The following is a 26,421-nucleotide window of genomic DNA, read 5'->3' as shown; positions in this document are numbered from 1 at the left end:
TGCGAATAATAACTTTGCAAATGGGAAGTCCAGTCTATTTGCAATTGCAGTTCAGATGGGAAAAGGGCGAAGTGGAGGAGAGCAGAATCACATGGACAACATGCAGCCCCACCTGCAGCGAGGGCTGTTCACTCTGAGGACTGAGACCTGACTCATTCCTGATGGGCATTTCTAGAACTTAATGAGCAGTAGGAAACAATCGGCTCCAAGGGCAAAAGATGAGCCTTTTGCTTACATAAGGAGTTCGACCAGGAACCCCACAGGGCAGTTCTACCCTGTCCTCTAGGGTTGTTGAGTTGGAATTGACTCGATGGCAGTTTGCTTTGGACTTAAACAAAAAAGCAAAACAACATAAAAAGATGTGCCAGTATAGAATGTTTTCAAAATTATAACTTAACACTTTCTAACTTTAACAAGTTATAATTTCAGGAGTTCCTGGTTCCTAGATTCAGCATGTCTTTTTCTTTTAAAAAATTTGACTACCAAGGGTCATTATATCTCAATCCCATGTACTAAACTGTGCTTCATAATTACAATGTGGAGTTTTTAAGATGATTGATACTTTACAAAATCCTTTTAGTAAAAAAACAAAAAACAAAATCCTTTAAGGACAATTCTATGTGGATGTGTCAAACTTAGTCTATTTCTATGGTTAATACGTTCCTTTCTATGTTACAATATTCCAGTGTTTCTAGGGAAGGGGCAGGGAGAAATGGGAACAATGTAAGAAGCTGTAGTTTCTATTTAAACTTTTCTCAGGTGATTCTAATATTTCTTTGTTCCTATTACTGCCATCTTCAAAAATTAGACCTTCTAACAGATGGACATTGGGCCTCCACTCAAGTACTCCTTCAATGCAAGAACATTTTGTTCTATTAAATTGGCATTCCATGATGCTCACCTTCCTGAACCGATCACTGAAGACAAAGTGGGTGCATATGCAAATGTGGTGAAGAAAGCTGATGATGCTGGGCTATCAAAAGAGATAGCACTGAGATCTTAAAGGCTTGAAGATAAACAAGAGGCCATCTAGCTGAGAAGCAACAAAGCCCTCATGGAAGAAGCACACCAGCCTGTGTGATCAGGTGTTGAAGGGATCAGGTATCAGGCATCAAAGGGAAAAAAAATCATATCATTGAGAATGAGGGGGAGTGCGGAGTGGAGACCCAAAGCCCATCTGTAGGCAACTGGACATCCCCTTACAGAAGCGTTGCGGGGAGGAGACAATCCAGTGAGTGCAGGGTGGCAACGATGATGAAACATACAACTTTCCTCTAGTTCTTAAATGCTTCCTCCCCCCACTATCATGATCCCAATTCTACCTTAAAAATCTGGCTAGGCCAGAGGATGTACACTGGTACAGATAGGAACTGGAAACACGTGGAATCCAGGACAGATGATCCCTTCAGGACCAGCAGTGAGAGTGTCAATACCGGGAGGGTAGAGGGAAGGTGTGGTGGAAAGGGGGAACCAATTACAAGGATCTATATATAACCTCCTCCCTGGGGGACGGACAACAAAAAAGTGGGTGAAGGGAGATGTCGGACAGTGTAATAATTTATAAATTATCAAGGGTTTAGGGAGGGAGGGGCAGGAAGGGAGGAGGAAAATGAGGAGCTGATACCAAGGGCTCAGGTAGAAAGCAAATGTTTTGAGAACGATGATGAAGGCAACAAATGTACAAATGTGCTTGACACAATGGATGGATGTATGGATTGTGATGAGTTGTACAGCCCCAATAAAATGATTTTAAAAATAAATAAAAAATTAGACCTATCATATCAGCACAGGTTGACATTAGAAAAAGTCAACATTTCTCACGGCTCTTCATGATGACCAGGAAAATTGGGTTTTTGAAAACTAGAATCTTTCTGAAGCTTAGTTTAAGCCCAGTTCCATGTGAGGTGATCTTCAAGTAATTTCCTGTCCCACCCTCAACACATATTCCCTACACATTCCCCAAGGAGCCATAGAGCTGCAGTGGCAGCAGCTCCTCCGGAGAAAGATGTAGCACAATTTGCATCCTTAAATAGTTCTAGCCTCAGAAACCATGGCAATGAGTTTATTAGACATACCAAAAGCGAATCATTTGCACATTAAAATCTTTTCCAATAATCCCACTCATTTGATATCCACAAGACTTCGATAATGTTCAGTGCCTACGGTTTCCCAATTTTAGATATGAATAAAAACTTTTGTAGTTAAAATACTTGCTCTGACACTATCTTACAGTTAAGCCAAGAAAAGTTTCTTAATTCCAAATGGTTCCTAACTTTCTGACAAACCAAAACAGCCAGCCACCTTTAGAAGCAGGCAAATATTATTTAAGCTGATGTTTTCATGACTGGGGACCGAAGCACAAGCACAAACTGAGCAAAAAAGAAAAAAGTAAGCAAGACTGAATTTAGTCTTCACAGCATTTCTTTTATTAATTTGTCTGGAGAGCTTTGAAAATCCAAGTTCAAACCATTAACATGAATGCCCTGCAAAGTGTCACAGAGAAAATATATGGAATGACACGTCAGACACACAGGAGAACATACTTTAACATTCTATTACCACAGGAGCCTAATCCAGGGTGTCAGGTTAAAATAGAGAATTGTTTATGGGGATTACTGACTGGGAGGGGCACACAAAGGAGCCTTCTGGAATGCTAGAAATGCTATATATTTTTAACCTGTGTGATCATTACCCAGAAATATATGCAAAAATGTATCAAATGGTACACTATATGCTGTACTCTATTGAAATTATATTTCATAAAAAAATAATAATTCATCACATAGCTAGCTCACTTAGTAATAAATTCATGTTAACTAAAAAAAAAATAAAAATAAAAATTCTAGGGGGTTGCCTCCAATCACAACTAAGTGGACACCTGCCCACCCTCCAGAAGAATTTATTTCAAAAGACAGCAATGAATCTACAGCTCCGGGAGAGGGACATATCTGATCGGAGCACACGGGTGCTGATGAATGGGTAGAAGGAGACAGTGGAGCACATCCTGGCCCACCAGGTCTTGAAGATGAAGATCCCAATTAGAGTAGCCAGTCCACAGAGAGGACCACATGGCCAGCCCTACTATGAGACATGACACCCCTCATTGACCCATAGCCCTACAGAGAACAACACTGAAGACACAGTGTGGGAATTGTACCCGATCTGATCCCGCCACACCGAGACAAAACACTAAGGGGGTGCAACAGAACAGCAAGGGAATGGAGCGGCGAGGTCCCCAGGGCATGGTGCCCCAACAGACTGGACTTGAAAACACTCCTAAAGGCCAACAAATGATCCTTGAACTAACTCCAATCTTTTCTTTCTTGTGTTTTTTTTGGTCATTGGTTTGTTGTTGTTTTGTTTTATATTGTTGCTTGGTTGTGCTCTGTCTTGTTTTTGTGCATTTTATTATCTCCACAGGTCTGTCTAAATAAGATAGGCTGGATGAACAATTTGGAGGAGAAAACAATGGGACCAACAGTTCCAGGGGGACATGGGGGGAAAGGAAGTGGTGTTAACAAGCCCAGGGAGACAAGGGAACAACAAGTGATCCAAATCGGTGGTGAGGAGGGTGTGAGAGGCCTGGTAGGGCATGATCAAGGGTAATGTAACCAAGAGGAATTGCTGAAACCCTGGTGGGGACTGAGCATGATAGTGGGACAGAAGGAAAGTCCAGGGAAATAAAGGAAAGAGCTGGGAGGCAAAGGGCATTTATAAAGGTCTAGATAAAGATATGTACATAAGCAAATATATTTATATATGAGGATGGGGAAATAGATCTAGGTGCATATATTTATAGGTTTAGTATTAAGGTAGCAGAAGGACATTGGGCCTCCACTCAAGTATTCCCTCAATGCAAGAATACTGTCTTCTATTAAATTGGCATTCTATGATGCTCACCTTCCCAACACAACCACAGAAGACAAAGCAGGCGAATAAGCAAATGTGGTAAAGAAAGCTGATGGTGCCCGGCTATCAAAAGATATAGTATCTGGGGTCTTAAAGGCTTGAAGGTAAACAAGCGGGCCATCTAGCTCAGAAGCAACAAAAGCCCACATGGAAGAAGCACACGAGCCTGTGCGATCACGAGGTGTTGAAGGGATCAGGTATCAGACATCATCAGACAAAATATCTTACCATAGTGAATGAGGGGGTGTGGGGTGTGGAATGGAGACCCAAAGCTCATTTGTAGGCCACTGGAGATCCCCTTACAGAGGGATCTTGGGAAGGAGATGAGCCATATAGGGCACGATGTAGTAATGATGAAAAATACAACTTTCTTCTAGTTCCTATATGCTTCCCCGCCACACACACACTATCATGATCCCAATTTTACCTTGCAAGTCTGGCTGGACCAGAGGATGTACACTGGTAGACAGGAACTAGAAACTCAGGGAATCCAGGGCGATGATCCCTTCAGACCAGGGGTGTGAGTGGCGATACTGGGAACGTAGAGGGAGGGTGGGTTGGAAAGGGGGAACAGATTACAAGGATCTACATGTGACCTCCTCCCTGGGGGACGGACAACAGAAAAGTAGGTGAAGGGAGACATCGGACAGGGCAAGATATGACAAAATAATAATTTCTAAATTATCAAGGGTTCATGAGGGAGCGGGGAGTAGGGAGGGAGGGGAAAAAATGAGGACCTGATGCTAGGGGCTTAAGTGGAGAGCAAATGTTTTGAGAATGATGAGGGCAATGTATGTACATATGTGCTTTACACAATTGATGTATGGAATGTGATTAGAGTTGTATGTGCCCCTAATAAAATGATTTAAAAAATAAATTTTAAAAATAAATAAAAATTCATTAAAAATAAATATCAATCATTCTCATCTGTCAGAGTACTTGGTGTAAGTAATATATACATGTTATTTCTAGTCCTACAGTGTGAGAGAATAACTGTTTTCATGTGAATGTATTTTAAACTCATCACTTGGGAGTAATTTCAGATTTAACTTGAAATTTAACACTGGCACCAGACTTTTTAATTAATTTTCACACTTAATTCAAACTTCGCCAAGTGTTACATTAATGCCCCTTTCTGGATCAGGATCCAATCCAACACACACTGCATTTCAGTGTGGGTCCCCAGGAAGCAGATGCCAAGATGGGATTTAAACCTCAAGGACATCATGAAGGCAAAGAGTGAGGTAGATGGTAAAGACTGGGAGAGCCTCAGACTCAAGCCTGACACTGAAGGAGAGAGAGCTGGGTAGCTCAGAAACGGCCCCAAGGGGCCCTCAGTTAACCTTCCCTGCGCCCAGGCACAGATCTGCTTTTGTGTCCCAACCATCCTCGGTCCTGAGAAGTGTTGTCTCATCTGAGTGCCAAAGGACTTCGGAGTGCAGCAGCTGGGGTACTTTGCCAACTACATCCCCAAGTACCGCATATACTCGTGCATAAGCCGAGTTTCCCAGCACCTTTTAATGCAGTTTTTCTGGTAAAATTAGGTGCTTTGGTTGATATGCGGGTCGGCCTATACTCGGATATGTACAGTAAATTCTCAGGTTCCAAGCTTGTCATGTCAGTTTTGTCACCTAATCTGGGGCAGTTCCACAGTCTGTCTTTGTCCTTCTTCTCAAAACCTTGACATTTTTGGTAAAAATACTGGCCAGTTATTTTGCTGAACATCCCTCCATTTGGATTTGTCTGTGTTTGGGGCAAGAATGGGGCTGAAGTGCCCTTCTCGGTGTATTCTGTCAGGGACAAAGCATGTGGACCTTACCACAGGGGATGTGATTATCACTTATCAAAGTGCTGTCTACCATGTTTTCTCCCACTGTAATGCTAAGACATTCCCTAGTAAATTTTAAGTATTCGGGGATAGTTTGAGAATATGTAAATATCCTGTTTGTCATGATACTTTGGTGCACTACGTTGAGAATCTGAATGCTTGCTTAAATCAGGTAACTGTGCTCATCAAATGGCTACCTTCTATCTTAATTAGACTTTCTACACTTACCAAGTCACAACTGGAGTTCCCCAGCTTCCCGTTTACCTCTTTACTCAAGTCACTATAGGTTTAAAAAAGAACTCTATGAATTATTACTATCCAAATAATTGTCAAGGTTTTGTCTGAGGATTAGATGAGGCTGTCTGTACAAAGCAGCTGACACAGGGTAATCACTCAATTAATCCCAGGCTCTGGCTCAAGAATCAACACTGCCAACTACCAGCAAAAAGATGCTGGCCAAGTTCCTTAACTCACTTAGGGTCTCTGCTTTCTAATCTGTAGTAATGGGGGCCATCACATGCGTAACTGCCCTTAACAGGCTGTTCTGATGACTGCGATTGAATGTGAAATTGCCAGATGCACCTATTAAAGTATTAAAGGTTCGGCGTGATCCACTGGTCTAAAAATCTCAGTAGTAGTCGGGTGGAATATCTGGGAAATTAAAGGTAGCACACCCCCAAAGAGGGCACGCTCGCTTAAGAAAACAATTCCAGGTACAGTTCTAAATGGCTCCGGGATTTCGAACTCGTGAGCTCCAGGGGGAGAGGGGGGAAAAGTGGGGCGAACGCACCGCGAACGTCCGCAGCAGCAGCAAACCCCAGGCCACCCAGCGCCCCGGCGGACTGCAGGGCCGACGACCCACGGGCCCAGCCCGCCGCCCCCGAGGCCTCCGGCCGAGCTGGAGGGTCTGGGCCTGTCAGTCGCGCCGGGGAGTCCGGGCGTTGCTCACCTGAGAATGCGGAGCTGGGACAAGGAACCGGGTCGCCGAAGCAGCAGGCCCGGGTAGCCACGGCCTTTCAGCTTCAAAACAGCCGTTTGTGCGCCTGGGGGGCGGCCATGGCCAAGCCATCGTCACTTCCGCCATTCAAACCGCCCGCCAATGGCGGGGCCAAACCGCGGGAACCGGCTGGGTCCCGCCCCCCGCGGGGGCCGCCGGGAGCGCCGCCGGAGTGAAGCCCCGCCCACCTGCCCGCGCCCGCGCACGGCGCGCCGGCCCTCCGACGTGCCCTCGGGTCTGCGTCACCCGCGCCCATTGCTTCGCGTCGGTAAGCGGGGCTGTGACGTTGGCCTGCTCGTTTCAGAGAGCGGGGGGCCGGGAGTGAGGAAGGTGAAGAAGCCCTGGGCACGGTGTCAGGAGGGTGACTGGTCACGAAGATACCTTGGGGTAGATGCACCTTTATGTACACGGTGCACCGGAATGTTAAGACAAACGCATTGTATTACGAAATATTTGTAGATTCCAAAGTCAGCAGTACTTGAGAAACAATAGCACGTGAGGTTGAAGAGAACGCGTGAAAATTAGCTTCGCAGGTCACTAGCTGGCGCAGGACTCTTGATACCCCCATGTGGGTGAGAAATCAGCAGTGGCAATTAGGCTTCTGCGGGAAGGAGGTAGGTGGTGAGAGTAGCTTTGGACAAGAGGAAACGGACATTCCTAGGGCACACACAGCCACGAAGCCGATGAGGACCCTGGTGGACAGCCTGGGCTGGCAGATGGAGGTGGGTTTTGTGGATGAGCTCACATGAGGAGAATTTGCAGTGTAAGGAGACCAAACTCGAAGGAATGCTAAAACCCGAGAGAAGGCTTTGGAGGAGGGGACATCAAGTCCAGGAAACTGGGTTACAGAACGGTTCCATGACACGGCTAAAAGCACTGGGTAGACGCAAGACCAGCACTGGTGTCTTCCTCCCAAATGCTAGGACTCCTGTTTGCCTCTCCTCCCAGTTTTTCCCTCCGACAGTAACCGTGATGAGTAGTGTGGTACTTTGATAATACTCTGCAGCACCCACAACACACTCAGATACTGTCAAACTATTTCCTATCAGAATACTTGGTCCATTTTGAAATCACCTGTTCAGAGGGCGTCTCGAGAGTTCCTTGAGAACAGGGAAAGCATTTTGTTCCGTCACCTGGAACTTAGCAAAAATCTGTTGAACGAATGAGTGAGATGCTAGCTCTACTTCCCCTACCTGCCTCCTGAGGCTGAACCTCTGCAATTGGAGATTTTGAGTCAAGGTTTACTCCCAGTCTGGTGGGAGGCAGGAAGTCAATGTAAGCAGAGAGGGCTGAGTCAAGAGTATGATTTAGTTTTGCAGCTCAACTCTGCCTCATCCTCTCTGTGACCTTAAGAAATGTGCCTTAGCTTCTGTTTTGGTTATCTCTTGCTGCCCACCAAACCAGGGCAAGATGTAAAGGCTTAAAATAGCAGCCCTTGTATTATCTTTTACAATGTGGTGAGTTGAATGACTTCATATGGAAGGCTCATTTCCACATCATCTTGACAGAATTGTAACCATCTGGGGGGTTGATTGTTTTGGAATGTCGAAAAGGGCTCACTCTTTTTGCTGGCTGTTAATGCTACCTGACAGCTGAGAGCTCAGCTGGGACTGTTGAGCAGAGCACCTACATGTGGCCTCTCTGTGTGGCTTGGACTTCTCGCTCCATGGTGGCTAAGGTCCAAGAGGGAACTCATGCTAAGACTGAGTCTTCCCAGAAAAAGAAAATGGAAGTTGCAAACGGTTTTTAAAGTCGAGGGCAAAAACCAGTAGTAAGTTTTAGCACATTTCATCATTTAAGCAGCACAGCACCAGCTCAGATTCAAGGGAAGGGGAAATCATTCCATCCCTCAATGGAAAGAATGACAAAGGCTTTGCCGCCATCTTTACTCCATCTGCCGCCCTAGAAATTCTTGCCCTGGCCTCTTCACAAGATAGAGATGAGACTCAAAAGCTATCAATCCAAAGAGAGGGATTTTTAAACATTAAAGTGATGTTGGGTAGTTATCAACCTTTCCAGCACCACCTTCTCCTCTGGGACAGATTCAACTCTCCAGGTCATAGACGTATAACAGACTAGACAAATCAGAGTTCTCTATCTCTCTTGTTATTGTGACTGACCTGCCCCTAGCATGGATACTAGAATAATATAAATTGGGCCAAAGTCTGCCTTACTGAAAAGTTTCCATATTGGATCCATCCAAGAGCAGTATTTGGATATGAGAATGGAGCTGGTCTGAAAGAATGAATCTGACCCAGAGTGAGGCATCGGAAGAGAATATGTTCGTGTCTCTGGATCCAGCCATGCCCGACTCAGTGTAACCCATGCCTACCCTGTAACTTGCTGACCAAGGCACTGCCATTGAGTTGATTCCAATGAAGAGTAAAACTGCTCTTTCGGGTTTGTGAGACTAAATTTTTCCAGCCTCGTATTTCTCCAGCAGAGCGGCTAGTAGGTTTGAACTACAAACCATTCAATTAGCAGCCTGATGCTTAACCCACTGTGCTACCAGGACTCCTCGCCAAATTATAGGCAAGCCTATAAAGTGGATAAGGAGCCCTGGTGGCATTATGGATTAGGCATGGCTGTTAACGGCAAGCTTGGCAGTTCAAATCCAGCTGCCCCGAGGGAGAAAGATGAAGCTCTCTGCTCCCATAAAAATTTGTAATACAGTCTCAGAAACCCTGTTGAGGAAATGGCCTGAGGGTCTCCTGTTTCTTTAATGGGAGGCGAATTGAACTCCACATCTGCCAAGGAAGCTCCCTCTGAGGCAGAGGCTAGACATGCCTCCCCACGTCTTCATCCTTTACTAACACCAACCGCCCCTCTCGCGGCACTCGCCTCTGCTGGGTTCCAGAATTCATTACAATGGCCAGCTGGACCTCACAGACAGTACTCATGATCATGGGGTTTCAGAGGGAAGCTGGCAGATTACAAAATGTTAAGGATACAATTCTCTTACCCACAGCATCTCTTCTTAGCCATGCTGGCAGGCATGTCATTGCCCTCTGCCTCATTCCATGGACAGCTCAGTTCCTCTGCTCTGTCTCATGATCCCAGTGCGGTGACCTCTGGTGCCTCTGCTGCTTCTACCCCTGCAGTCAGGGGTCTCTTCTTTCTTGATCACAGGATTCCTCTTCCTCCTCCTGAGATGGCTCGCTCTTATACCCAGCAGGGTGGTAAAACTGCCCGGTCCCTGTATTAGAGTCTTCTACACCTTGTGTGCATGATCTCACGCAGTCATTTGGTAGGCCAAGGAGAGCCAGACCCAGGAAGGTCACTTCACCATGTCTACACAGGATGCTATGCGTTTTAATTGATGCCATGACTTTGGTTTTCTGGTTTTAAAGTGAGAAATGTGCTCCTCAATACAATCAACCTTCAAAGACCCAAAGGGCAGCATTTGCCCCAAACCAAAGCTCCAAAGGTTGGAAAGAGCAGGAAAGAAAGACAATGGGAGACAAGGTCACCAGAGGGGGAGAGTACTGTCACATTGAGGGTCTCCCAACCCATGTCATGAAACAGAATGTAAAAAGAATGGAAAACTCCACAAAATACAACCGAAGCCATTTAGGATTGGGGGCAAGTTAAGTTTCTTGATGGCAACAGCCTCACGGTTTCCAATATGAAAGACTGACATTCAAATGGGGTGGGGGGATGGGGAAGAGGGAATAAGGGGAGCCCTCAATAATGCTCATGTGTAAAATCCAGGGAAAAAGGAACCTTTGCTTGAACGCAATTGAAGCCTGTCCACTTGGTGCCAACAGCCCCCCCCCCCCCCGGCATAAACACCACGAGAATTTAACAAGAGTGACAGTGTCTCAATCGGGTGATTTAGTACAGCAACCATGATGCAAATAAGCGCCTAGCAGGAGCGGAGAGATGGGCTGAGAAAGGCTTTTAAAAGCTATACATACATATTTTAAAATGTATGGGTGGAGGAAGAGGGGTGTTGAGCCATTTATCTAGAAAGTGAGAAACGAGAAGAGTTAATGGTGAAATTAATCAGTCTTGGTCCATTTTAAAGAGCTTTATCTGCACATTGCTAATCTAATAATGTTTTATTCGTATTACTAATATTTATCAAGCCAGCTGTGCGTAAACGGAGTTACGGTCTTATAAAGGTAGGGTCATCCTTAGGATTTTACAGCATAGTGAACCCTAATATGCACTGTAGACATTTGTGGACAATGAAGCATCAATACTGATTCATCTGTTACAAGTGGACCATGGACCTGCAAGTTGTTAACAGGAGAAACAGTGTGCCAGAGGGCAGAGGGTTTGGGAACTTTACTTTCTGTACAATTTTTATGTAAAACTTAAAACTACTCTAAAATTAAAGTCTAATCATAAAAAAAGGAGGGGGAAAGACAGAATGTCTACATGAAAAGAAATAGCAACAAAAGCTAAGAAGTGTTTCCAGCCAGGGCTTCCTGAAAAATTCAAATTGGTTCAATCCCCAGCTGAGAATTTGTCTTTCCACCCCAGATGGACTGCATCTCGGACCTGATTTTACTGCCCAGAAAGGTGAAGAAGTAGTTGAAGGGGATTGGGTAGGCTGGGCAAAGTTGTGCATCTGGAGTCAGAACAAGTGGGCTTGAACATCTGTTTGTCCACCTGTTGACCTTTCCTAGGCTCACTTCCTTTATAAAATAGTGGCAATAATGACAACATTTATTGGTGGTCCATTCTCCTGTAAAGATTCACAGCCTTGGCAACCTACAGGGGCAGTTCTACTCTGTCTTAGAGGGTCGCTGTGAGTCATGATTGACTCAACAGCAGTGAGTGAGTGAGTAATGTACCAGGAATGTTCATTCCTATCCTAGTTTATACAGCACTTATAAAGGTAACATTCTTAAAAGGTAAGGATAAAGACCCAGTAGATAAGCTTGTGAGTATCCGGCATTGAAGCATGTAAATACTACACAGGATCATCCCATGAATTGGCTAGCAGTTCAGAGTTGGGCAAATAAGTTGCACACCAGTTTCTTTGTTACTGCCACTTGAGCTGCTTTAATTGATCCAGCTTTTATAAGATAACAAAAATCAGCACTATTTGGTTAGTGTTCTCTGTGGGCATCGAGTGATCAAGGAGGCCTGGTGGGACAGGGTTAAGCTAATCATAAGGTTAGCAGTTTGAACCCACCAGCTGCTCTTTGGGAGAAAGAGGTAGCAGTTTGCTTCCGTGAAGATTTACAGTCATGAAACCCTATAGGGGCAGTTCTACTTTGTCATACAGGCTTGCTGTGGGTTGGAAACGACTCACGACTCACTGGCAATAGGTTTTTATAACAGCAGTCTATACTGATGCTACCCAAAGCATGACTCCAGACTCGGCAGCTTGGCATTGCCTGCTTACCTGTTAGAAATGCACTCTCAGGACACCTCTCATTGCCATTAAGTCACTTCCAAAGTGCAGCAAACCTATAGGACAAGGTAGGCTCGTCACTCCTAGCTCCCAGATGAACTTCTTATGGGAGTAGAAAGCCTCTTTGTCCCGTGGAATGGTTAGTGGTTTCAAACTGTTGACCTAGTGGTTACCATTACGCCTAGGGCGTCGTTGTGTCCTCCTAGACCTGAATTAGATTTGTGCTTACTAGATGCTCAGATAGCTCATATGCACATGGATGTCTGAGATGTGCTGCTCTACAGAAAGTGTGCTGTGGGGCTGCTTGAGGATTCTGTCTGGGTGTTGTTGGTTTAGACTCATAGTGACTTTATGCCCAATGGAACCGAGTGCTTCCGGGCCCACACCATCCTCACAATCTGTTGGAGTCCATTGTTGCAGCCACTGTGCCAGTCTATCTCGTTGGGGGTTTCCCTCTTTTTTCCTGAACAGGTTATTTTGGCAAGTATGATGTTCTTCTCCAGGGACTGTTTCCTTCTGGAAACAGATCTTAAGGAATTCTGACGGTCCTAACTTCTAAGGAGCTTTCTGGCTGTACTTTTTCCAAGACAGGTTTTCTTTCTTCCTCTGGAACTCCATGGTATTTTCAATATTCTTTGCCAACATGGTAATTCAAAAGCATCACCTTTCAGTTTTCCTTATTCATTGTTCAGCTTTTGGATGCAGATGAGGCAATTGAAATGATCACGGTTTGGATCAGATGCATTTTAGTCTTCAAAATGATATATTTAACACTTTAAAGAGGTGTTGTGTGCTGGATTTGCCCAATAAAATCTATCGTTTCCTTTACCCTATGGCTGCTTCCAAGGGCATTGATTGTGGATCCAATGAAAATGAAATCCTCGACAATTTCAATCTTTTCTCCATTTATCATGGTATTTTCTATTGGTCCAATTGTGAAGATTTCTGTTTTGAGGGGTAATCCATATTGAAGGTTAGTTTTTTTTATCTCACCAGTAAGCATTTCAATCCAATTCATTTTCAACAAGCATGTATCATCTGCATGACACATCGCAGGTTATTGATTCTGAGTTCTTCAGATAGTCTAGCTTATTGTTTTTGTTTTGCTCAGCTTAGAGATTGAATAAGCAACTGAAAGGATGCACCCCCGACACACATTGTTCCTGACGTTAAGCCACGCGGTGTCCCCTTATTCTGTTTGAATGACTGTCTTTTGGTTTATGAAGGAACCTATAGTTACGGTGTTCTGGAATTCCCATTCTCTGTGTTGTTATCCTTAATTTGTCCTACAGACATTGAAAGGGGGATCAAATGGCTGACCACTTAAACTAAATCAAACTCACTACCATCAAGTCAATTCCGACTCTTAGCAGACCACCACACTATCTAAAATGTGGATCCACACCCCTCCCCCTGTGAAACCCACTACCACACTTTGTAAGCCTTTCTGCCCTAGTTCATATACCATCTTTTTCATGAAGTCTTATTCCATAGTTTTTTAACAACCAAAGGAGTCTCCTACCTATGGAACATTTCACTTCAAAGCAGTGTCGTGTGTGTGTGTGTGTGTGTGTGTGTGTGTGTGTGTGTGTGTGTATGAAGAATCAGAGGAACCAGTAGCCCATTGTCCTTAACAGTAGGGAGTGGGGCCTACCCTTGGTGTGACCAGACAGTAGGCTGGCAACTGGCTGCCTTCAGGGAGGATGTCTTTAAGCTTCTGACTTCCTACCATATGCTGGCAAAGGCCTCTAATGTTTGGCATGTTTTTTGGTGGGGAAACAAAGTTGGGAAAAGTCTCTTTTTAATCCCACACTGCTTGACTCCTCCCTTCCTTGTGAACCTTCTGTAAGGGGATGCAGGACTTTTTTTTTTTAAATCACTTTATTGGAGGCTCGTACAACTCATCACAATCCATCCCTCCACCCATTGTGTCAAGCACATTTGTACGTTTGTTACCATCATCATTCTCAAAACATCTGCTTTCTACTTGAGCCCTTAATATCAGCTCCTCATTTTCCCCTCCTTCCTCCACATTCTCTTCTTCATGAACCCTTGATAATTTATAAATTATTACTATTTTTTCATTTCTTACACTGGCAGGACGCTTTTTTTTTTAATTATTATTATTTTTTTATTTTTTAAATTTTAACAATTTATTGGGGCTCATACAATTCTTTTCACAGTTCATATATATACATACATCAATTGTATAAAGCACATCTGTACATTCTTTGCCCTAATCATTTTTTTCTCTTTTCTTCTTTTACATTTTATTAGGGACTCATACAACTCTTACCACAATCCATACATATACATACATCAATTGTATAAAGCACATCCATACATTCCCTGCCCCAATCATTCTCAAGGCATTTGCTCTCCACTTAAGCCCCTTGCATCAGGTCCTCTTTTTTTTCCCCTCCTCCCTCCCCATTCCCCCCTCCCTCATGTGCCCTTGGTAATTTATACATCGTTGTTTTGTCATATCTTGCCCTATCCGGAGTCTCCCTTCCCCCCTTCTCTGCTGTCCCTCTCCCAGGGAAGAGGTCACATGTGGATCCTTGTAATCAGTTCCCCCTTTCCAACCCACTCACCCTCCACTCTCCCAGCATCGGGCAGGACGCTTTTTAAAGTGCACATGACTAGTAGGGAAGACAAGAGCGTAAGCAAATGGGAGCTGACAGGCACTGGCGTCAAGGAACACATGGGTTCTATGGAAGGAAAGAGGAACCTTCTCCACCAAGCTGACTGTGACTCATAGCAACCCCAGGATTGCTGAGCCTCTAAACGTGGGAGCAGATGGCCTCAGCTTCCTCCTGTGGAGTGGCTGTTCAGTTTGAACTGCTGACCTTGTGATTAGCAGTCTAACGCCGTGTAACAGTGCTGCAAACAGGAAAGAGATGAAATTCAGATTGGCAGAGGCACGTTTTCATGATTTGCTAAATGGTTTGCTGAGACTCAGCCCACCATTTGTTGTTGAATCAATTCCCAATCCACGTGTGCTAAAAAAGTCAAACTGCTCCAGAGTGTTTTCAATGACCGACTTTCCTGCAGTCGATCATCAGGCCTTTCTTCTGAGAAGAGGAGCCTGCAACCTTGTCAGCTAGCAGCCAGTGCATTACTGTTTGCTTCAGCAGGGGCTGCGGAAGATGAATAGAAATTGGTAAATACTTGAATACAGGCTTCACTTCTTTGGATGCTTCGAATTAGCAATTGTTCCTGAAAAGGAAGAATATTTATCCAGCTCTTAATCCGACCCAGGCATTGAGTTAAGTACTTGACATGTTTAATTCCCATAACTCACAAAAGTCCATGCAGTAGGTACTGTCTTTTAGCTTCTTTTATACACAAAGCTATTGAGACACAGGATTCATGCACTAGGAAGTGAAGGTGATGGATTTAAAAGGTAGGACTTTTTTATTCCAAAGTGAAACACATACGCTCAATACTGTTATGTACAAGTTGGGATTGACTTTGAAGGATTAATCTTCTGTTTCCAGGCCTTAACTTTCCAGAATAATTTTAGCTGTTGCTGTCCAAAGTCATTTTTAAAATTTAAAATTGGGGGAAAGATTTACAAAGCAGATCAGTTTTCTATTCAACAGTTCATACGCATTTACTTTCCTATCATTGGCTGCAATCCCTAGCATGTGTTTCCTGCTTCCATTCCTAATCCTCCTGGCCTTTGTCCTTGGGTAAATGCTGCCCCTTTGACTGCATGTGCTTGCTTTCATGCTTTGGACATGTGGTCAAGAGAAACCAGTCCCTGGAGAAGGACCTCCCTCATGTTTGGTAAAGTGGAATGGTGGCTACAAAGAAAACCCTCAATCAGATGGATTGAGACAACGACTGCATGGATAGGCTTGGGCATAGGACCAATTATGAGGGTGGCTCAGGACTGGGCAGTGTTTCCTTCTGCTGTGCAGAGGGACACTGTCGGGGTAGCCAGTCCCTAACAAAATCATGGGTTCGGTAGGCTCAGTTGTATAGCTATGATATATAAAGATTATAGCAAAGTTATAGAGAATAAGAGGAGAGAGAGTAAATGAGGGAGTCAGACACGTTTCATGGTAGTATGCTCACCTCACCTCAGGAATATGGAAGGTGGGAAGGGCAGGGGAGAGAGGGAAGAGGGAATGGGGAAGGAGAAAAAGAGGAAAGGGGACAGGGCCAGAGAGGGGACTGGACTGGGGAGAGAGGTTTATTTCTAACCAAGGATTATATATATTTGGGGGCGTGCAAGCCCCCTGATTACAGCTAAAGATATGCATCATAGGAAGGGGTTGTATCATAAGTAATACAGTAATGGGAGGGGGATGATCTAGGGATATATATATATGCAATAGGAAAGGGATGGATTGGAGGTACACATGTGACAAGATGGGCAGATCCTAGATTCAGGCTGGCAGCCTAACTTTTGTTTTCACTGAGCAGGTTTGACCTGTTCTAAGCTTTCCATGGAAACAATCACTGCTATGAATAGGGACTGAGCCCCATCTACCATGAACCAGACAGTAGTCTGATTGCTCTGGATGGCTGAATGCCTTCAGGGAAATAACTTGACAATCATTTACCATTAGTTGCAAGCAGTGTCCTAATTCTAACATATATTTGGGGGAGACAAAGCTAGGGAAAAGTCTTTTTTTTTTCCCCTTCGGTTGTGTGTGTTTTTAATACAGGCAATGCATACAAATAGACAACTAACAGAAGAGAGGTTCATAAGCATGATTCATAAACATTGAAAAGATGCCCAATGTCATTGAAAGCCCTGGAAACATAAAGGGTTGAGATATAAATATTAAAGTCATCGAGAGCATGAGCGATAGAAGAGATATTACAATAATGCCGTCACACACATTTCATGGTAGCATTGCTCACCTCAACCCCGCTTGGTGGCTTGGTGGTCCACGTGGAGAGAGGGGGAAGGGAAGGAGGACAAGGGGAAATGGAAACGGGAGGGTAAAGACATACATCACAGGAAGGACTTGCACTATGTTATGCAGCAGTGAGAAGGGGTGGTCTAGGGCATACATGCAATAGGAAGAGGAGGGATTGTCGGGAAAAGTCTTTTTATATCCCACAGGTCACTATGAATCGGAGTCAATTCAGTGGCACCTAACAACATCATGCATGCCTCTTAGAAGCATCTTCTAGAGCCCTCTATTGTTTGGTTGAAAGTTGAACTAAGGGGTGAGTTCATTTCCAGACCTAAAGGGTGATCAAGATCGAGTCTCAGGGCTTCCACCAGTCTCTTATCTCACTAATCTTTTTATAACTTTGTTCTCTTCCATATTGACCTTCCACTTTGTCTGAGACCTTCTAATGTGATCCCTCACAGAATAGTTGATTGTGGTAACTGGGCACTATCTGGTTCTTCTGGTTGTGGAGGCTGATGCTTGTGGGGTCCATTGGACTACGTAATTGTTTCTGCGTGTGTTTTATTTTCTTCACTCTTCTTTCCTCTGCACAGGGAGAGACCAATGGCTGCACCTTAGAAGGCTGTTCACCAGCTCTTAAGATCCCAGTCACTCTTTACCAAAGTGAATGCAGCACACGGTCCCAGAGTCATTCTTTATGTTGTGTCTCAAACCTCTTGCCTCCTTGCGCCCTCCACACTCCTGCTTCAGCTCACAGGCATCTGTGTGTGGCTTCTTATCAACTGCCTCCTTGTGTTTTTCTTGAGCCTGCTTGACCCACAGTTCTACCCCAAACATTCTCTCCCCTTGCTCCAAAGCCTAAAGCCTTGCTCGTGAGCGAGTGCAAGGACTCTGGCGTACATGAAACCCCTCCATTGTTTCCAGACACAGCTCAGTGCCTCACAGCATGATATCACAATGTGTGGATGTGCCGGCCTGCGTGGTCCTTGTTAGTGTGGGACTGGTGTCGGCTGACCCCAAGGGTTGCTGGCATCTCCTGGCATGCCTGCTGGGCTACTTGTTTATGAGGTGAGCAAATTGACCAGAGGGAGGATTCCTGACAGCCTTGGCCAACAACATTGCTAGGCGAGCAGTGGATAAGAGCGCCTTTTACTCTTGCGTACCTCTAAACCCACCCATCGTTCAGGCTAATTAAGCCTCACATTTAAAAATTGTTTTAATATCTTTTCATGTGTTTTGTAGTAAGAATGAAAGCCTCACATTTAAATGCCTACCATTTTATTAAGCCTTAAACCTCCTGGTATTCCATGACCCCAGTGACAAGTTTCTCACGCAGACATTTCTGACACTGAAGTCTCTCAAGTTCTCTCTGTTCACCCCAGTGTGTTCTACTCCACCCCACTTACTCCATACCGTTGTATTGAGTGCTTCTGTGACCCATGGGCTGTACTTCCCCGAGTTTCACTCTGCTGCCAGTCGCCGTCTGTATCCGAATGTTCTCCACTGCATAGCCGTGGCGCCTTTTCCCCAGGGGCATATGCTGCACCCTTTGACAGAGTACAGACACCTGAGAGGGCACCAGCGCATCGAGTGTGTTTTGCACCCCTGTGGCGTTAGGTAGAGCACAGGACTTGAGCCGCAAGTCGTCTTGCGTGCCTGGTGAACAAGGGAAAGGATGTATGCACCGGTGGAGGTGCTCTTCTGCACTCTGCATGGTAGCAGGCCTGGCAGTTCCTAGGAGAAAGCGGGAGAGAGCGAGTTTTGTAACTGGCAGGGAGGGACTCAATGTCTGCGAAAAAGCAGCCGGTGGTCTTGAGTCCCTGGAGGAGGGGGAGGGCTCGAGGAGCTCCCCACTGAAGACCGGGCTGGCTTAGATGAAGATGGAGAGGATCACTGGGATGAGGATAGTGCAGAGGACGACATCTCCAGTCGGTTATGCTGTAAGATGGAGACCTCCCAGCACCGGGCGAAGTGCTGAAGCAACTAACCTTGAACTGCTTACTACTGTCCACTACTGAGAACCCCGTCTGGGACCCTTTAAAAACATACACGTCTGTTTTATTCTCTTCTTGGATTTGTTTTTGTAACACACAAGATAAATATTTCGATCTTAAAAAAATATATGTGCTTCTAAAGATTAGCAATGAAATCAGTGGTCAGGTCTGAGATCTGCTAGAGGACCTGATAACATGATCTACCTTCACAGATGACTGCCCGTTATGTTTAATGTGCGGAACCTTTGCTATGAGAATGCTTCTTGTTGGACCCCTTCTTACATGACTTGTTCCTCAAAACCCAGTTGTCCTCAAGTTGGTTCTGTGTTGACCGATGGCGCCCCCACCTGGCAGAGAAGAACTGTGCGCCACAGCGCCTCCAGTGGCTCATCCGCAGCAGCGCGCCGGGCCTTTTCCCAAGGCACCTTTGGGTGGGCCGGGACCCCCAGTCTTTCTGTGGGCAGCCCAGTGCTTATCTCCAGGGTGCTGGAATTCCAGCAGTCGTTTTTTTCCTGTTTTTTCACTTGCTGGTTCAATTTTCAAACCAAATCAGTTGGGAATGGGGTAGCACCGTTTCAGTTATGCACCACCCATCAGAAGCACCTTTCCTGGAGCCCACCAAACCCGTGCCAGTGGGTCTCTCTCCCTCAGATCATCCCCGTGGGTTTCACAGATGGAATCAGGACACTCGCTCATCCATTCTGTGAGTTGACTCTTAGACCTAATCATCTCTCATAGGTTTCATGTTACTATACTGCCCCCCCCTTTTGTTTTCCCACACCTCTCCCTTTTTCAATCCTAAAACTTCCCTATTCAGTAGAAACTTGAGCCTCTGTGCCTGATTGTCTACCCCTGTCATCACTAAGTCCCATGACCAGCTTTGAAGACGGGTGTCCCTTTCAGTACCTATCTCTTCTTTACCTTCTACTCATAACACATGATTCTCAGGAAGACTGACAACAAACAAAAGCTTTGGTTTCCCACCTGCTCACGGAGAGCAGAAGTATCCCCATCCTCCTCTTCCTGCAGATGAGCGAGCTTGTGCTCAGAAAGACTAACTGGCTTTCTTGGTGTAACACACCTTGGCAATGGCACGAGCAAACCTAGATCCTTGGTTTCTGGCCCTGAAATCCAAGGCTCTTTGTGCACCTACAGATGCACGCATGTGAAAGTGAGGCACCTTTGGGTCAGAGGAAGTCTCTCATTCTCTTCCTTCAAGACCTGGGTTTCACATCTATCTGCCAGTTGGGAGACATTGCTCCTAGACAGACTCTTGTGATTCTTGAGGGAGCAGAGAAGGCATTTTGAACTTGTACTGTCTGCTGGATACATTTAGCATAGCCGGGACCTCTCAGTGAGGCACTGCTCCTGACCCTCAAAACCAAAGACCCATAGGACAGTGAGTGGGATTGCCCCTGTGGGTTTCTGAGATGGTAACTGTTTTCAGGAGTAGAAAGCCTCTTTCCCCTGCAGCGTGGCTGGTGGTTTCAGACTGCTGACCTGGTGGTTAGCAGCTCAACATGTAACACAATGGAAAACTAGTGTCTTAGAATAGCTTTATTCTCACAGAAAGCTTCCGCAGAGCAGCGAATTACTTAACTCTTCTCACCAAAGGACCTTTTCCTGTTGGGGCAGAGATGGGTAGGATTCAGTGGTGAGTGCTTGTTAACAGGCTTCATTGGGATTGCCAGCCTGCTGCTATGAAATGAGACATCTCAGAAGCTGGAGGGAGGATTTCATTACCAGCAGAAGCCAGGAGTGGAGCATGGCCTCCGGACCTTGAGATCCCTGCACAGCAAACCTCATGCCTCCAGGAGACGGCACGACAGACCGGAGGAATGACAACAGAGCCGCAGCGACAGACCCAGCAGCCAGAGCATGAGACAGAGTGGCGGCTTTCTCAGCCCACAGTGCAAGTGAAGCTGCACTTTGGGGCAGGAGGGTGGCTTGTGCAGTGTGGGGTGCTTCTGGGCACTTAATTTGGGGTGCTGGGCTTGCTGACCCATGGACCTTCAGGTGGAGGCTTACGGCAGAGTGGCATGCCCTTTGGGCATTTATTTGCAGCTCTGAAAGAACTTTTGCTGTGTCCTGAATAAACAACTCAATCCAGAGCATTTCCAATTGAAGCGTAATTGTTAAACTTCCACCACAAACCCTGTAATCGTGACCATTTTACCTGAGTTCTGTGTGGCCATTGCAGTGAATTTTAGAATCTAGAGGAAAAGTGGAGTGTGTGAGAGACAGAACAGGGTCCCCTCAGACGACGCCCACGAGAGACAGGTTTGCATTTCAAGAAGGACCTAAAACCATGGAAGTGAGTAACGAGTCAAGTTTCCGCCACTTCCTTCCTTCCCATGGTGGTGTCCGGAACCTGTGGTAGGAGATGGAGGTGAGGCACACACTCCCTCTCTAGGTATGTGCTATTTTGACCCTCTCAAACCAAGCCAAAGTCACTGCCATCAGTCGAGGAAACTCCTACCAACCCCATAGGACAGGGTAGAATTGCCTCTGTGAGTTTCCAAGACTGACTCGTTGTGGAACTAGAAAGCCTGTTCTTTCTCCCTCAGAGTGGGGCCCGGTGGTTTCAAACTGCTGACCTAGCAGGAGCCCAACACATCAGTACTGGCTTCTCTTTGGACTCCAGTTGGGGGGAATGTGGTGGAAATGATCATGTCTGTCACTAGAGGGCAGACTAGCCAAATTTTGAAAATGTTTGCAGGTAACAGACGCCATGGGATTTTACTCCCCCTTGCTCTCACAAATTTTCCGGCATTGCACAAGAGAAAAGAGACCAGGGTCACTAGAAATAAAAGCAAAGGCTTATGTTGCTCTAATTTCACTGCTATTGATGAGCTTTCTTCTCAGTGTGTGCCATTCTACTGCTCTAGGGAAGCAGGCCAGGAGGTAGATCATTTGGTATTTAGTAAAAGGAGCCGAGAAAAGCCCATGGCAGTCCTGCTCTGTCACCAGGGTTACTGTGAGTGGACATGGACCCCGCCGCCCCAACAGCAGTCCACAGTGTTTAATAACTGCTCGGTGTCAGAAAGGGCGTCTCTGTGGGGCAAGCAGTTACCCACGCCAAAAGGGCCTACTATCTCCTTCCGAAGGGTTACCCTCTGGAAAGCCTCGCAGAGGACAGCCCTTCTCTAGCACAGGATGGGTGCTGTGACTCAGAATAGACTATGGAAACAGCTGGATACTTTTTCCGATTTTATTGTGAACTGCGTACTATAGAGCGTACCAGTTTTCCATTCAACAATTCATACGCGTGGTTTCTTGCCATTGATTGCAAGTCCCAGAATGCAACATTGCTTATCCCACTTTCCTGTGTTTCCGGTTTCCGTCTGCCTTCTTTCCTCATCCTTCTGAATTTTGTGCCCTTATTTAATGACAAGAATTGTGTTATACATTTTACCTGTATCATCTTTGATCCTTACTACACTCTTCTTAGGCAAATAAAAAAAATCATTTGACAGGTGAAAGAACCTCATTAAAGTTAATGTATTCAAGAGTGAGCACTTAATGAATCCTGGTGGTGCAACGATTAAGCAGTCAGCTGCCAGCCCAAAGGTTGGTGGTTTAAACCTACCAGCTGGTCTGAGAGAGAGCGAGAGGAGAGGAGAGAGAGAGAGATTGGCTTCCGTGAAGATGAATGTTTTCTGGCTTCAAGTTGTTTTACTTTCCTTTTTTTAAAAAAAATCATGATATTGGGGGGCTCATTCAACTCTTTTTAAAATAGTTTTTTAAAAAAAATCATAGGGGGCTTGTGCAAATCTTATCACAATCCATACATACATCCTTTGGGTCAGTCACATTTGTGTATTTGTTGCCATCATCACTCTCAGAACATTTTCTTTCTACTTGGGCCCTTGGTATCAGATCTTCATTTATCCCCCTCCTTCCAGGCCCCCCTCCCTTCCAAACCCTTCATAATTTATAAATTATTATTATTTTTCCATGTATGACACTGTCCAATGTCTCCCTTCACCCACCTTTCTGTTGTCCATTCCCCAGGTAGGGGGTTATATGTAGATCCTTGTGATCAGTTTCCCCTTTCTACTCCACCTTCCCTCCACCCTCCCGGTATGGCCCCTCTCACCACTGGTCCTGAAGGGATGATCTGTCCCGAATTCCCTGTGTTTCCAGTTCTGGTGTGTACCACTGTACATCCTGTAGTTTAGCCGGATTTGTAAGGTAGAATTGGGATCATGATAGTTGGGGGCAGAGGGTGGGGAGAGCATTAAAGAACCAGAGGAACGTTGTAAGTTTCATTGTTGTTACCCTGCACCCTGACTGGCTCATCTCCTCTCTGGGACCCTTCTGTAAGGGGATGTGCAGTTGCATACAGATGGCCTTTGGGTCTCCACTCCACACTTCCCCTCATTCACAATGATATGATTTTTTGTTCTTTGATACCTGATCCCATCGACATCTCGTGATCACACAGGCTGGTGTGCTTCCTCCATGTAGACTTTATTGCTTCTGAGCTAGATGGCCACTTGTTTATCTTTAAGCCTTTAAGACCCCAGATGCTATATCTTTTTTTTTCTTTTTCACAAGAGAAAAGCTTGTAGTTAGTTCAGGGATCATTTGCTGGCCCTTAACGCTATATCTTTTTATAGCCAGGTACCATCAGCTTTTTTCACCACATTTGTCTTCAGTGATCCTGTTGGGAAGATGAGCATCATGAAATGCTAGTTTAATAGAACAAAATATTCTTGCATTGAGGGAGTACTTGAGTAGAGGCCCAATGTTCATATTCTACCTCAATACTAAAGCTATAAATATATGTACATAGGTCTATTTCCCCATCATCATATATAAATATATTTACATATATGCATGCCTGTATTTATACCTCTCTAAATGCCTTGCCTCCTAGTTTTTTCCCTCGATTTTCTTTTACTTTCCTCTTGTCCCACTATCATGTTCAGCCTTCATTTGGGTTTCAGTAATTCCTCTGAGTTACATTGCCCTTGATCAAGCCTTACCAGGCCTCCTACACCTTCCTCACCATTGACTTTGGATCATTTGTTGTTCCCTTGTCCCTGGGGTTGTTAACACCCACTTCCTCCTCATGCCCCCTCTCCCATGTTCCCCAGGAACCATTGGTCCCAGATTGTTTCTCCTCCAGATTGTTTATCTTGCCTATCTTTTCTAGATAGACCTGCAGAGACAATCATATGCACAAAAAACAAGACAGAGCAAAACAAAGCAACAAAAGAGAACAAAACAACAACAACAAAACAATAACAAAGAAAAGCCTGTAAGTAGTTTAAGGTCTGTTTGTGACCTTTAGAAGTGTTTTCTGGTTGAAACTGATGGGGTGCCATACCCTGGCCCCAAAGTCTGTTTTTGGTATTCCCTCGGGACTTCCTTGCTCTGTTCCCTTTATGTTGCACACCCTTAGTGTTTTGCCTTGGTGTGGTGGGGTCAGATCAGGCGCAATTCCCACACTGTGTCTCCAGTGTTGTCCTCCGTAGGGCTGTGGGTCAGTGAGAGATGTCCTGTCTCATAGTGGTACTAGCCATGTGGTCTTCTCTGTGGATTGACTGCTCTGAGTGGGAATATCATCCTCCCGGCCTGGTGGGCCAGGATGTGCTCCACTCTCTCTTCCTCCCCCTTCATTTGATCTTGTGTGCTCCAATCAGACATGTCCCTCTCTCTGAGCTGTAGCAGTGCTATACTCTGAACTAAATTCCTCTGGGGGAGGGGGGCTGTCCACATAGTTGGGATTGGAGCTGGCCCCTCAGACCTCAGAGAGTACTTTCCTAATTACCCTGCAAAAACAAATAGGAATAGTAATGCTTCATTGGGTGGTGTAAATGGTTTCTGTGCTGAGCTGGTAACCAAAAGGTTGATGGTTCAAGTCCACACAGAAACACCTTGGAAGAAAGCCCTGGTACAGCCTTTGAAAGCACTATGCAGTATAATTCTATTCTGACGCACATGGGGTTGCCATGAGTTGGAATCAACTGCTGCTTTTTTTACCTGTTATTTTTTTTTTTCAGGGTGGCTAGGAAAGTGCTCTCTGATAAGAAAACAGCTTGAAGGAAGTGGAGAAGTACAGGCTGTTTGAGGGAGCCCTGGTGGTGTCCTGGCTATGAATTCGGCTGTGGTCTGCAAGGTCTGCAGTTTGAAACCACCAGCTGCTCCTTGGGAGAAAGACAGGGCTTTCTACTTCTAGAAACCGTTACAGTGTCTGGAACTCAGAGGGGCAGTACTACCCTGTCCTAAGTCGGCCTCCACTTGAAGGCAGTGTTTGTTTGTCCTACTGTTAGAACAGCATATACCATGTTCTTTTGTCATACCTTGCTTATTTCCCTTCACACTTCAAACCACCACCACCACCCACATACCAAAAACACATACTTGCCTCTCCTGACTAGAATTTATACTCCTTGAAGGCAAGAATTATTGCCTATTTTGTTCCCAACTGTATTCTTACCTCTCCAACTAATGCCTGGCACATAAATAAATCCCAGTAAATATCTCTTGGCTGAATGAAGGCATATTCATCTTTGAATGCAGTTTTCTCCTTAGGGGAGCTTTCTAGGAGTGGGCTTGCTGGCTTCAAAGGTATGAATATTAAATATGCTTGACACATGACCAGTATATGTTCCTTTAGCAGAGTGTGTGATGGTGTATTGCCCCAACCCACACCCAAAAGTGTTTTTACCAAGACTTCATCATTGATAAGCTGACAGGGAAATTAATTTTGTTTGCACTTTGGGATTATTTGCATGTTTTATATATACTTATTGACCATTTGTATATACATTGTATGAATTTCTAAGTTATGATCTTTGGACATTTTTCTATTGTGATAATTTTCCTTACTGCCCTATAAAAGTTTTCCTGTACTGAATCCTTGTTTAACTTGCCATGTATGGAACCTTCTGTTTAAATTGCCCATTTTCCCCCTCCAGTTTGCCACTTGTTTTCCTGTGTTTGCTGTTGCCAAATGTAAAAATGTATTTAATCAAGTTTATTCACATTTCCCTTGTGATTTTAGACACCTTGCATAAGAATATACGGAGTTATATAAATGCATATTTAAATATTGAGGTTGCTCAGCCTTCCTCAGTGGTGCATTAAGTGTCACCTTTTGGTTTCTCCCTCAAGTACTGCCTCCAGAGTCATGGTAGGAGGAGGTGGGGCAGTGCCTCTTGGCCCACCAAACAGCCCCAGGAATCTGGGAGCAGGAATACTATGTTCCGGCAAAATCCTTTGAAACCCATTCCCCGGGGAGCTCATGGGAGGGGGAACTGTTAAACACCTAAGCATAAGGCCGGTGCCAGAGGGAGAACATTGCAGCTCCTGGAAGCTGTGCACCCACATTATTCTGCCCCAAAGAAAGCCATGCAAATGAGCATGGTGACACAGTTGCACCGAAGTGGGAAGGGTTCAAGTGACAGCTCTCTCGGCTTTCAGAACCACGCATCCAC

General features: G+C 45.2%; 1 protein-coding gene and 1 long non-coding RNA gene across 5 annotated transcripts in view; one reads left to right on the top strand and one right to left on the bottom strand.

Annotated features, from left to right (window-relative positions):
• CEP295 (centrosomal protein 295) overlaps window positions 1-6,837 on the bottom strand; it is a 53,424-nt gene extending 46,587 nt beyond the window's left edge. For 3 of the 4 annotated variants that reach the window (XR_012783948.1, XM_075546451.1, XM_075546452.1), the window contains exon 1: window positions 6,687-6,837. Coding sequence is in view for 2 of the 4 variants with exons in the window: in XM_075546451.1 (XP_075402566.1) it covers window positions 6,687-6,821 (135 nt within the window). In the remaining 2 variants the exon portion in view is untranslated. Of the gene's footprint in view, window positions 1-4,336; window positions 4,443-6,686 lie in introns of all 4 variants that reach the window. The other variant, XM_075546453.1, reaches the window with a different exon arrangement.
• Window positions 6,838-6,907: 70 nt separating this feature from the next.
• Window positions 6,908-25,902, top strand: LOC142446990 (uncharacterized). The gene is made up of 3 exons (XR_012784051.1): window positions 6,908-7,002; window positions 24,135-24,239; window positions 24,985-25,902. It is a non-coding gene; the product is annotated as an uncharacterized LOC142446990 (long non-coding RNA).
• The last annotated feature ends 519 nt before the right edge of the window (window positions 25,903-26,421 follow it).

The sequence above is a fragment of the Tenrec ecaudatus genome, chromosome 4 (genome assembly GCF_050624435.1).
Source record: "Tenrec ecaudatus isolate mTenEca1 chromosome 4, mTenEca1.hap1, whole genome shotgun sequence".
Taxonomy (NCBI): domain Eukaryota; kingdom Metazoa; phylum Chordata; class Mammalia; order Afrosoricida; family Tenrecidae; genus Tenrec; species Tenrec ecaudatus.
Note: the sequence above shows the minus strand (reverse complement) of the source record. Positions and strands in the feature narration are given on the sequence as shown.